This window comes from Gymnodraco acuticeps, unplaced genomic scaffold, assembly GCF_902827175.1.
Source record: "Gymnodraco acuticeps unplaced genomic scaffold, fGymAcu1.1, whole genome shotgun sequence".
Classification (NCBI taxonomy): domain Eukaryota; kingdom Metazoa; phylum Chordata; class Actinopteri; order Perciformes; family Bathydraconidae; genus Gymnodraco; species Gymnodraco acuticeps.
In genome coordinates, this window is record NW_022990875.1 from 66,257 (window position 1) to 79,181 (window position 12,925).

At 37.6% G+C, this 12,925-nt stretch overlaps 1 protein-coding gene across 1 annotated transcript in view; it reads left to right on the plus strand.

Moving 5' to 3' along the window:
• Positions 1–12,871, plus strand: part of LOC117557512 (NIPA-like protein 2) — a gene marked incomplete at its 5' end in the record, with an annotated part of 73,638 nt that extends 60,767 nt beyond the window's left edge. The window contains 3 exon segments of the mRNA XM_034233390.1: positions 11,540–11,603; positions 11,689–11,786; positions 11,944–12,871. Of these exon segments, the coding sequence (XP_034089281.1) occupies positions 11,540–11,603; positions 11,689–11,786; positions 11,944–12,044 (263 nt within the window).
• Between the last annotated feature and the right edge of the window lie 54 nt (positions 12,872–12,925).

Below are 12,925 nucleotides of genomic sequence, written 5' to 3' on the forward strand. Positions count from 1 at the left end.
AGCCTACTACGAAGCAGGATTTTTGTTTAGCAAGATAACTTCTGGGATTTCCGGTACTACGAAGCTGGTTCACTTTTTAGCGGCTAGCCTGCGCTGGAGCAGGATAGGTTCCAGGATAAGAGATCAACTGTGCGGAATTCTTCTTCTTCTTTGCTTTAATGGCGAATCGCTTCCACTTGGAGCATATCGCCACTATACTGTTGATTTATTTAATGTATACACTGCCCATATTGTTCATGTAGAACAGTGTTCATTAAGCCTGCACATTGATTTTATTTTATTTTTTTTAATTGTATTTTTCATTGAATGTAATCATTTCAATAAGGATACAGGTTGAGGTAGAAACCATGGTGGAACAGCTGATAACAACAGTGTGCAGAGTTTAAAGCGATCAAGTCATATTACAGGATAAAGGAAATACAGTTTAAACTGCCGTTGCAGTTCAAATCACTGTCTGTGTGAACGTGAAAATTAATAGAATATCACCTCCCATCTTCAGAGCAATCTGACTATTATAACATTAGCGTTAAGAAAGCTTACTTAAATATCTGCCACAACATAAGTAACCGGATCAAAGTAACATTACGTAGCCTACAGTCTGTGCACTGTGAGTGCAGACGTCGATGTGTCCCATTATCATTCATATCCATACATGCCAACCTTTCCAAATCCAAAAGAGGTAGGTTTGCACGCGGGAAATGTGCACGCCCAAATTAGGTAATCAGAAGAAATGGAACCCCAATTACGGATAAACGGTCCGTGTACTTTTTGTCAGTTTGATTTTTCGTTTTAAACAAAAGCCAAGAAACTGAAATACCAGCCTTTTTCCGTTTTTTCGTTTTTTATTTAAAACGAAAAAACGGGAAACCAAAGCCGTTTTTCCGTGTTTGTTGTCTGAATAAAAAGACCGATAACGAGAAAACCTAATTAATAAAAGGCAAGTGTACGTTTTGTTAGTTTGATTTTTCGTTTGAACCAAAAAATGAGAAAAATGAAAATACCAGCCTTTTTTCGTTTTAAATCAAAAACGAAAAAACGTGAAACCAAAGGGTCAGTGTATATTTTGGTCATTGGATTTTCTTTTCACAAATGGATATTCAAGAACAAAAAACGACTGGATATTTGATTTTCGTTTTCAAATTGAAAAACCAAAATTGAAATACAAGGCATTTTTCTTTATCATGGTCAAAAATGGATTTACTAAACTTAAAAAACGGGATGATTTTCATTTTCTACTTCTCAAATCAAAACAAAAAATCACTAGAAAACAGAAACAAAAAAAACCCTTGTTTTTTCATATTCTAGTACCGGAAGTTGTCTTTCAAAATAAGAGCGCAGATGAGGAGGGCCAATCCGTGTATCTACGGTCCATTTGTTTTCACAACGAAAACAGCCAAGACACATATTGAGCCCAAATAATGAATGTTATTGAGGGCTGGAAATATAATAGGCCTGTGTCTAAAATGGACAACATTTCAACTATACAGCGATTCTGCACTGCGGTCACTCAGCCGTCTCTCGAGTTTGTTATTATTTTTTCTGCTAATAGTTATTCGTGAGATCGATCCTGTTGGACTCAGTAGCCTACTAGTGAAACTACTCCCACAACAAGTACTATGAAGTACTTACTGTGTACTTTTTGAGTAATCCTCTGTCAATGTCCCCTCCCGCAACCCTGTCTCCTAAAAATTACGTTCCCACAGAACTAAACTGCATTCTCAATTACGTTTAGCGAGAAACTTATTTTCTCCCACGTTACGTTCGTTATGAACGTATCTCAAATACGTTTATTTTCTACATATCTTCTAGAAACATATTTTCTCCCACGTAACGTTTCTTGTGAACGTATCTTAAATACTTTTATTTTCTACATATCTTTGCCATTTATTGTCTTGCTTATAATAATGATAATAGTCATTTGTAAATATCATTTTAGAGCACACATTTGAAATCAGTAGGCGAGGCTGTAATTTCGCCAGCTGTTACTCTCATGAGCGAGGCAGAAAATAATAGTTTTAACATGCCAAAAAGCTGCTGTGTCGTTTATTGCACCTCAAACATTAAAACAAATCCAGAGTTACGTGTTTCTGTACTTCCTCTAAGAAGAAAGGACAGTAACAGAAGATCTCTGTGAAGCCAGATGTGGTGGTGTTAATGCGATATTATATCCGAAAAAAAATTCAGTTTAGGATGGCCGAAGACACTACACTACCCATAATCCCCAGCTATCCTTTGGCACTACAGTCCCGTTGACAAACCCTGTGATTAATCTTCAAGCTCTGGGATTGGATGCTGGAGTGGCAGTGCGCCAAGGTTACACTGAGCATCTTATATACTTAACTGTATAATGGCTATTTTGCACATCCCTTTCAAGATTTCAAGATTTTATAAGGTTTATTGACATATACACACAACTACGGTGTAGTTATGCAATAAATGAAAAACTTGGGTCACAGGTTCCTCAACAGCGCATTACAAGACATCTATCAATATGTGTGTACCTCCACCATTAAACTGTCAAATTCTGCACATTTCTTATACTATCTACATACATAAGAGTATAATTAATGTGTATAATATCAGTTAAAATAAGTGCTTCAACATAGCTAACATTGCAGGAAAGCAATATATTAGACGTTAAGCACTTTGTCAGGCTTAATATTTATCTGTAGCTTTTTTCTTATTTGAAAGAAGACCTTAACCTAAAGTATTCTTTAATGTGTTAATAAAGGTTAATTAATTTGTCTGTTTTGCACATCCTCATATTAATATCTTTGTACATCCAGCACTAAACTGTTTTATTGTAGAGATCACTTAAAGTATCTTCATTTTTTATATTCTATATTTCTATCATTGACCTTCTACTTTCCACCTATGAAAGTATGTACTCTTAATATTGTTTTCATCAAATAACATTATTCAACAAAAATAATTCAATAACGTGCTTTAACCACTAGGCGGTGCAGACAAGGTACACACAGCATACTAATTATAACTTTGTATTATTAGTGTAGGACACTTATGTATGTATAACATCTGAAGATGTGTAGTTTTATTCATGTTTTTACATAATTTTACAGGATATTGCTATACTATTTCTCATGTTTTACTTCTAACATTAATATCTGATTTGTAAAACATCACAGACAGAAAGGCATATCCGTCATTTAATGGCAAGCTATTGAAATTGTGAATCCATAGATGTGTCTCCCATCGCCCAAATCCCCTGACTATTCGCTCAACTCAGTATTTACATTCTTATGTTCAAAGAAAATCAGTAATATCTTTAAAAATTACAAGTCCTTTTATATCAGCTGTGCACCGTTATGGTGTAAATATAACCTATCTACCAATTGGATCAAATATAAAAGTCAGCCGAATTAGTGTTGATACTGCAAGGAGACGTATTGTGTGAAAAGAAATGCAAGATGTTGTTTAATTGTTGATATATTTATGATCCAAGTTACATATTCAGTTTTGGCGGTAGTTCTCCTGTTTTCCAGAATTCTTCTCATCAGGGCTCTATAAATAAAGAACTACGTCAGATATGTAATATGTAATGCAGCCGAACCGTGTATTTGTATTACAATGCCGTTATGTGATGACTTTCAAAGAGAAAAGCAAGAACACTCGGAATAAAGTTTTTTTTTTTTTTTTAATGTTTTCGGATATCATATCGCATTAACATCATATCCCAACATGCATTGTGGCTAAAACATCCAATCAACGAGCTTCAAGCTGAGGATCTTGGGTAATCTGTTCAGTGGGTTTGTGGTGTGTATTGCTCGAAATGTCCCTTATACTGTAGGCCTACTTCTGTTTCCAGTGACTTTATTTACGGCTAAAAAGCATGCTAAAAAGCCCAAGATTATAGAATTAAACGAATAAATAAAAACAAGGATAATTGTGTGTTATTGTTGAGTAAATAACAGTGTGTTATTTAGAAAATAATAACAAATTAGATTTCAGTATTTTGAGGCTCTAAACCCATTTATTTTCCTCACAGACGGGAAAAAAAGTCCGACATTATACGATTTAAAGTAAAAACAAATAAATAAAAAGATAAAACACTGGCATGTAATTTACGTTAGAATAAATAGAATGGTTTTGAATAATTGATGAGTAAAATCTACGTCTCTTTACAGCCCACCCACTTTTGGGGAAACCAACGCTGTCATTTGAACGGCGATCAAGCCTGAAGCCACAGAGATCTTCTGTTACTGTCCTTTCTTCTTAGAGGAAGTACACACACACACACACACACACACACACACACACACACACACACACACACACACACACACACACACACACACTCACTCACTCACTCACTCACTCACTCACTCACTCACTCACTCACTCACACACACACAGAAAACCTTTTGAATTCATATAGAGTTGTTTTTTCTATTTCTTCTGAATTGTAGAAATCCTTGGTGTTTCAATACCCTCATATTATATCATTGTTGCCCTGAGGCAACAAACCAACCCCTGGTTGAGAGGTGTGGGGGGTCACATTTTATAATTGATATATCATTGACCCCATAGCTCCTAAAACACATGGTGAAACATTGTTTTTCCTCCCAAAATAAAAAGTCATGCCATAAAGGATGCACTATTACAAATATTCTTAATTTGCAGTATTTTATTTTAAAAGTGTTCAGAAAGACTGCATCAAATATGCTATATCTATATAATATCAATATTGTTATTAACTTCAATCAAAGTCAATTTAAATAGCGGGCAAGACTTTCCAAGGAGTAAAAATGTTGCTGCCGGACTACTGACCGGAGGTATTGCTGGATGCTTACCATCCTCTTAAAATACTCTGTCCAACAATGAAGAAAGGTGTTTTAACGCTGATTCAAAATAGCAGAGAAACATGCATTCTTGTTCTCAGGAGGGGACATTGATAGAGGATTACTCAAAAAGTACACAGTAAGTACTTCATAGTACTTGTTGTGGGAGTAGTTTCACTAGTAGGCTACTGAGTCCAACAGGATCGATCTCACTCACGAATAACTAAAAAACTCGAGAGACGGCTGAGTGACCCCAGTGCAGAATCGCTGTATAGTTGAAATCTCCTAACAATGTTGTCCATTTTAGACACAGGCCTATTATATTTCCAGCCCTCAATAACATTCATTATCTGGGCTCAATATGTGTCTTGGCTGTTTTCGTTGTGAAAACAAATGGACCGTAGATACACGGATTGACCGTCCTCATCTGCGCTCTTATTTTGAAAGACAACTTCCGGTAGCAGAATATGAAAAAACGGGGGTTTTTTTTGTTTCTGTTTTCTAGTGATTTTATTTTTTGTTTTGAGAAGTAGAAAATGAAAATCATCCCGTTTTTTAAGTTTAGTAAATCCCTTTTTGACCATGATAAAGAAAAACGCCTTGTATTTCAAATTTTGGTTTTTCAATTTGAAAACGAAAATCAAATATCCAGTCGTTTTTTGTTTTTGAATTTCCATTTGTGAAAAGAAAATCCAATGACCAAAACATACACTGACCCCAAAGCCGTTTTCCTGTTTATGTTGTCTGAATCAAAAAACGGATAACAAGAAGACCTAATAAAAAAAACGGTCTGATTTTGGTTTTTGATAACAACTTCATTCAATTTTCCGTTTTGTATTGAAGAATGAAGTAAAGCAGTCCGGTGGACCGGAAGTTAAAGAACATATTTCAAAATAAAAGACACGAGGATATGCTGTAAAAGTTAAATCCTGGAACCCAGAAGTCTGACGAGGATAAGTTTATCTCTGCATTCACATGCAGATATGCGTTTATAGAGATCAATACAAGTATGCAAGCACTGTGCATAGCTTTATTTAGCTGACTTCCGGTTTCCGGTCTGTCCAGCTTGCCGTTGTGTGACAACCATAGACTGGTGACAGCGTCATGTTTGTTGCATACCTGCAAGATAAGATAAGAACTATCGCCTTACTTTCACCTGCACCCAGCAGCAAGCGGGAGAACGATATATCATACAGTCGACCCCTAAAACAGTTCACACAGTAAATGGAACAGTTGTTAATTTGTCCAACTAATCTACATTATGAATTTGATGTTTGTCTAAACTGCTAATTTTATTTTTATTTATTTTTTATTTAACCTTTATTTAACCAGATAAAAGCATTGAGATAGAATCTCATTTGCAATGCTGACCTGGCCAAGAAGGCAGCAACGTTACACATAACACAAACATATAAAATACAGAGAACATAACTAAGAAAACAAAAGACAAAAAAGCAGTCACTACATTGTGCACATTAGGACAGTGAGAAGCTGACAGCTGAGTTAGAACAGAAAGACATGCAGGCCATAATCACTAGACGCTCAAAAGAGGAATGTGTGTGTAAGGCTTACATGAACTGAATTGAAACACTGTCCATTAGTTGATTGATAAACAAGACATTCAAGTCAAAGTTTTAGGCATTTTCATTTGTAGCACGCTGTAAATATGGACTATGAATGAACACATGCAATGTGGAAACACACACATAGGTTTATTCTCAATACTCATAACAGTATCAGACACAATGACTTTACTGAGAGTGAAGATGACTTGAACATAGTTACTGTATGGTAGCGAAGACAAAATACAGTATATTGCATTTACCTCTTCCTCTAACTCTCTCTCCAAAAGTGGCCTCCAACAAAGTTTGAACAAAGTGTTCAAGCTCAGGTTTCTAAGTGATCTAATTGGTTACATGGCTTTGAACATGTGCATTCTGGGTGCAGGGGCTTGATAATTGAGTATGGTATTTCAGTGGCAGTGTTTTGCAAACAACACACAGGCTGTTGGTTTTGAATAACGTGTCCAATGTAAATAAGAGTGTGTAGTTATTTGGTCAATCCAGTGTCCAGCTTGTCGCTGTGTGACAACGTCATGTTTGTTGCGATACCTACAAGATTTAACTGTGACAAATGTCAGCGATGTACAGAAATGTCGACCTGCTTTCACCTGCACCCAGCAGCAAGCGGGAGAAATGTTTCAAGTTGTACTTGTGAAGTTACGTCTACAATTAGGAGGGTGAGTAATTAAGCTTTTATTTATGTAACGTTAAACTTATTGTTTTTCTTCAACAAGTTTGACTACATTGAAAGACAGAGGAGGGACAGTATGTGCATTCTTAATGAACATACTATGTATTTTTGTATGTGTCAGGGTGTTATGCTACAGGTCCATGAGGACAGGCCCCACAGTGAGGTCAGGATGAAGTGTTACTTTCTTAGTTACCGTCTGGCTCAACATGTTCCTGGGGATTTGGCTAATTTCAGACAGGTTAGACACAGCCAATAGTAAAACATCAACTTTAATATAACTAGCACAAGGGTACTAGCTACTCCCCAGAAATGGACTGACTGGTCTGTGTGTGCTGCACAGAGGTCACAGTTGTGTTTTGTTCCTGTTCTGTTGTTAAAGAGTCATTTTTCTTCGTTCATAGTATAAAAGTAAATCAATTAATATCAGTATAAGAAGTTGTAAGTATAGAAAAGAACAAAGTCATATAGGAACAAATATATGTCTTATTTACTCCTTAAAATAGCACAATGTTATCAAACCAAAATGTTACCATAAAATAAATAATACAAAGCAAACTGAATACATATTTATTTTGTTTCTCTTCTCACAGGTGGGGCTGAAATACTCGACCCCCGTTGAGCTGGAGCATCATGGCTGCAGGTGTGACGTGTGTTACTCTCCTGCTCCAGTCACATGACTCCCAGTGGGTCCCCAGTACTCAGCTCTACAGAGCAGCAGTGGTACAAACCAAGAACTATGGCAAGTCTGAGAATAATGTCATTGTAATTCAAATGCTAAAACTACACACTCATCATGTCTCATCATTTCTATATATTGCTTCCACAGTGTGTAAAACCAGGCCCGGTAGAGAACATGGCTGGATGTCCACAAATCCAAAGCAGAGAACAATGTCAGAGAGAGTAAAGTGAGAGATTAGTAGTTATGTGAAAGTAAGCTATGCACACAGAATAGTTGATGTGTTGATGTCTCTGAGAGCTGAGAGCTGCTGAATCTGTCTGCCCTCAAAGTGCCAGGGATCTACAATGACTTCACTACTGCTTCTGCACCATAGGTGCCACTAGTGGACTCTGCTCTCGGTAAAGTTCAAGCTGGCAGTCCTTTGTCATATGAACATCACCATGACAGCTAGAAGTCACACTGCTGCCCACCACCATGCTCCACCACGGCCAGATCTACCACTGTCTGGCTACAGACTACAACCATCTGCATGCGTTTTTTGTTGTTGTTGTGAACATCAACAGCTGCCCTTAAGGGGATAGTTCTGGTCTTTTGAAGTGGGGTAGTGTGTGGTATATATCCATAATCAGTGTATTACCTACAGTAGTCGTGTGGAGAAACATATAGGAGCATAGCCATGTACTGCTGAGGACGTGGGCAGAAGCAACATTTATTTTATTCACCCAAAAAAGCTATATCAGTTTAAGTGTACGTTATTTAATGCTAAATATAACAATTTTTTCAGGTGGGCCTTCATTTTTGGGTGGATTGCTGCTGGATTAGGTTTTGCTGCTGTGCTGGTACTCCTGTCTCTCCTACTAACTGGGGTCGTGCCGACCGCTGTCTTCTGGAGGTTATACACTGACTGGATAAGAACCTCAGCCCCATTTCAAACAATCCAAACTATCATCTTAAAGTCTCTTGAGGTCAAGAGTTATGTGCACAACAATGGAGGCCAATATCGGAGAGAGAGTTAGAGGAAGAGGTAAATGCAATATACTGTATTTTGTCTTCAGTACCATACAGTAACTATATGTTCATGTCATCTTCACTCTTAGTAAAGTCATTGTGTCTGATACTAGATAGAATAAACCTATTTGTGTGTTTCCACATTGCATGTGTTCATTCATAGTCCATATTTACAGCGTGCTACAAATGCCTAAAACTTTGACTTGAATGTCTTGTTTATCAATCAACTAATGGACAGTGTTTCAATTCAGTTCATGTAAGCCTTACACACACATTCCTCTTTTGAGCGTCTAGTGATTATGGCCTGCATGTCTTTCTGTTCTAACTGAGCTGTCAGCTTCTTAGCAGTTTAGACAAACATCAAATTCATAATGTAGAGACTAGTTGGACAAAATAATGCTTAACAACTGTTCCATTACTGTGTGAACTGTTATAGGGGTCGACTGTATGATATATCGTTCTCCCGCTTGCTGCTGGGTGCAGGTGAAAGTAGGGTGACAGTTCTGTTCACATCGCTGACATTTGTCACAGGTAAATCTTGCAGGTATGCAACAAACATGACGTTGTTCAATGGTTGTCACACAGCGACAAGCTGGACACTGGATTTGCCGACACAGTACAAACCGGAAGTCAGCAAAATCAAGTTATGCACAGAGCTTGCATACTTGTTTTAATCTCTATAAACGCATATCTGCATGTGAATGCAGAAATAAACGTATCCTCGTCAGCATGGGTGCCGGAAGCAGGGGGGCCAAGGGTCGTCAGACTTCTGGGTCTTTTACAGCATTGCCATTATATCCTCCTGTCTTTTATTTTTGAAATATGTTCTTTAACTTCCGGTCCAGCGGACTGCTTTTCTTCATTCTTCAATACAAAACGGAAAATTGAATGAAGTTGTTATCAAAAACCAAAATCAGACCGTTTTTTTTTTATTAGGTCTTCTTGTTATCCGTTTTTTGACATAAACAACATAAACAGGAAAACGGCTTTGGTTTCCCGTTTTTTCGTTTTTGATTTAAAACGAAAAAAGGCTGGTATTTTCGTTTTTCGGTTCAAACGTTAAATCAAACTAACAAAACGTACAGACTTTTTTTGGTCAGGTTTTCTCGTTATCGGTCTTTTTATTCAGACAACAAACACGGAAAAACGGCTTTGGTTTTCCGTTTTTTCGTTTTAAATAAAAAACGGAAAAAGGCTGGTATTTCCGTTTTTTGGCTTTGGTCTGTAAAATGCCCGAAAAGTAAAATAATGGGAGATAAATATCTCTAAGTCTCCACATTTTATTATATTTTTAACGTGTTTCTGGACACAGACAGTAGATCAAGGATATGTAAGGATGTAGAACTCTTGTGTGAACATTGGATAAAGCCAGGTTCATATTCTTGTTTCATGTTGTTATATTACTCTAATATTGTCATATTAGAGTCAAAAAGCACAGAGCGAAATATATTTGTGTTGCGCCATTAATCAGAAAATAAATAATGTACAGGCTTTCAGATAGCTGTAGTTCACTAAACAGAGACATTAACGACATGTTTGGAGTTGAAAATGTCAGAAAAAGTGAAAGACTGGGAGATAAATATCCCCAAATCTCAAAATTGTATTATATTGTGTGTGTGTGTGTGTGTTTGTGGTCCTCTTTCAGTTGAGACACTGTAGGTGAAGGATGCTTCAGGAAAAGACCATGCACTGGATGTCTTTCAGTAACCAACATGTGTTTTCGAGACACTGATATTAACGGGAAAACCCTGCAGGACACAAATGCCTCGTCTCTGTTCCCTCACTCATATGGGAGTGATTACCCATCAGCCCCGGAGGTGCAGAGGAAAGGCAGCGTTACCCCCAGTCTGCACGTTGTTTCTCTTTCAGAAACACAGAGGACTGTTTGTATGATGGGATCACAGACACGCTGCAAACGGTGTCCGACAAAAGTCGAGTCCAGTGTCTATGTAGTGTCATTTTTATTTGTTATAGTTTGGGAAGATTGAAAATCGGTAGGGAAGCCAGCAAAGTCGGTAGGCGGTAGAAACATGTCAAAAGCGGTAGCTAGACTACCGCCCAAATATCACATCATAATGTATCATATATTTCCTTATCTGAGTCAGCTGAGACGTATCTGGCCGTGCAACGCTTACAGTGTCACATACTGTATGCAGAAGTATTATTATCCAGATACCACCCCTTTTATGTGAACGTGCACCTAACTAGGACACGGCTGGCTTGAGCGAACGCGTTGATAGCCAGCGTTATAGGACAGTTTAGCGAGAGCGGCTTTGTTTTGGATTAAGTCAACCAGATAACTCAAAACATATCCAGGTTAGGTTGAACCAGCTTCGTAGTACAGGCCTCTGATGCGCTATAGTCATAAATGAGGACATCCATCATAGGGCATGCAGGGATTTAAGCTACTCTCACCTTTTATTATAATCTCCTGCTGTTTTTGCTGTTGGTATTACAGTGGCTCTCTCCACCTACACGCAACACCCACAATTGACTGCACAAGAAATTGCTGACGCATTATTTCTGGCAGCATTACAACATCTCGGGGTGTGTTCCTCTCAGTGAGCTCAGGAAGATCGAAGATGCACTTTTGTTCCAACTATCGCAGATAGAAACAATTACTCAGAGAAAAAAATTAACAGTTCTGTGTTGTTGCTCAACTTTAAGAACTAAACTCCTCAGTTAATAATCAAACACATTCCTCCCATGCGTGTGATGTGTGCTCAGGATTTTCAGGTCTATTTACACAAAGCACTTGAGTCTACATCGTTGTTGTGTGTTTGTGATTTTCACTTTGCAGGGATAGTATTTTACGAGGAATTTGAAGAATTGGCTTTACTAAACATTGTTATGTTTCTTCTTGGGTAAGTGTTCAATAACACACAAGTTCTTGCCACCTATTTAAATGTGGTATTTGTTGTAAGATTGTATCTAAAAATTATCTTCCAGTTGTCTTCTGTCTTTCCTTGGAGTTTTCCTGATCGCCCGAAACAGGCCAAAAATAAAGCTACAAAATCCCAATTGTATCTCAATGGATAAGATTCCTCGTAAGTTTCTGATACATTTTTAATCAGCTCTCTTCAAATGATGGTATGTTACATACCTACCTATTTGCATTGAGCATGGTGCATTGATTAGCAAGCAGCAACCCTGGATCTATCCGACTGCAGCAGGGTCTAATGTGTGTGCTGTCCACCTTCACAGGGAGAAGTCACACAGACAGAGTGCAGCCCGAGGCGCAGACATACGGACCGCTGGCTGCCAAACTCATGTGCAACAGAGCTGGCCAATCAGACGATGCATAGGACCAGCACCATCTGTTGGGAGTGTAATGTTGGTGGATTTGTGTGTGAATAATTTTTCCTGTGAACTTGAAAAATATCTCTTTCGAAAATTAAATGGTAGGCATCAATTCAAACAATAGCTGAGTGGCATATTGATGGCCACATTTGTCTTTAAAAATTGCCTCTTTAAATATCAGAGACATCTCTTGAGTTAACAGTTATACCAGCACAATTAACAGTAGCTGAAGAGTATTATCTCATTGTGGTGAATCAGAGTGCAACATCAAATTCCCTTCTAGCAAGTACATTGTATTTATAAAATAAATCACATGTATATATTGAAATCAATTGTATAAATCTGCCTATTTGGGATCTGTTGTCAATAAACAAGGACAACATCTGATGGTTCAATAGTGTGTCCATTTCATAACATAAGTGAAATTAGGAACACTACTGCCCTCCAATGGTTGGGGACCTTAAATGACCAGGCAACTATGAGTGCGTCATGATGATCTGGGGTGAAGTGAATAAAAGGACAAACATAAGAAGTTCAGTATTAGTTATATTAATTAAAGTTGCTCACACATAGCTAGCAGGTGTGTGGGAAAACTTGAGCATGCAAGACTCTGAAACCTGTTTCCAAGAAGTAGAAACAGAACATTTCAGACTGCATTCCTAACTGCTAAACTTTAGTGTTGCCAAGCAACAAAACTCTTATCTGCCACCTACACATTATGGGACGAGTGGAAAACCAGTGCTCATGCAATGCAACTATAAAAATATTGCATGATCATAGCATTTACTTCTGATAACATAATGCATATTTCAATTATTGAGTGTGCCGTAAAACTGTATGTTCTTACAAAGTGGGAATGTGGACAGTAATTACCCCAAAATAACAA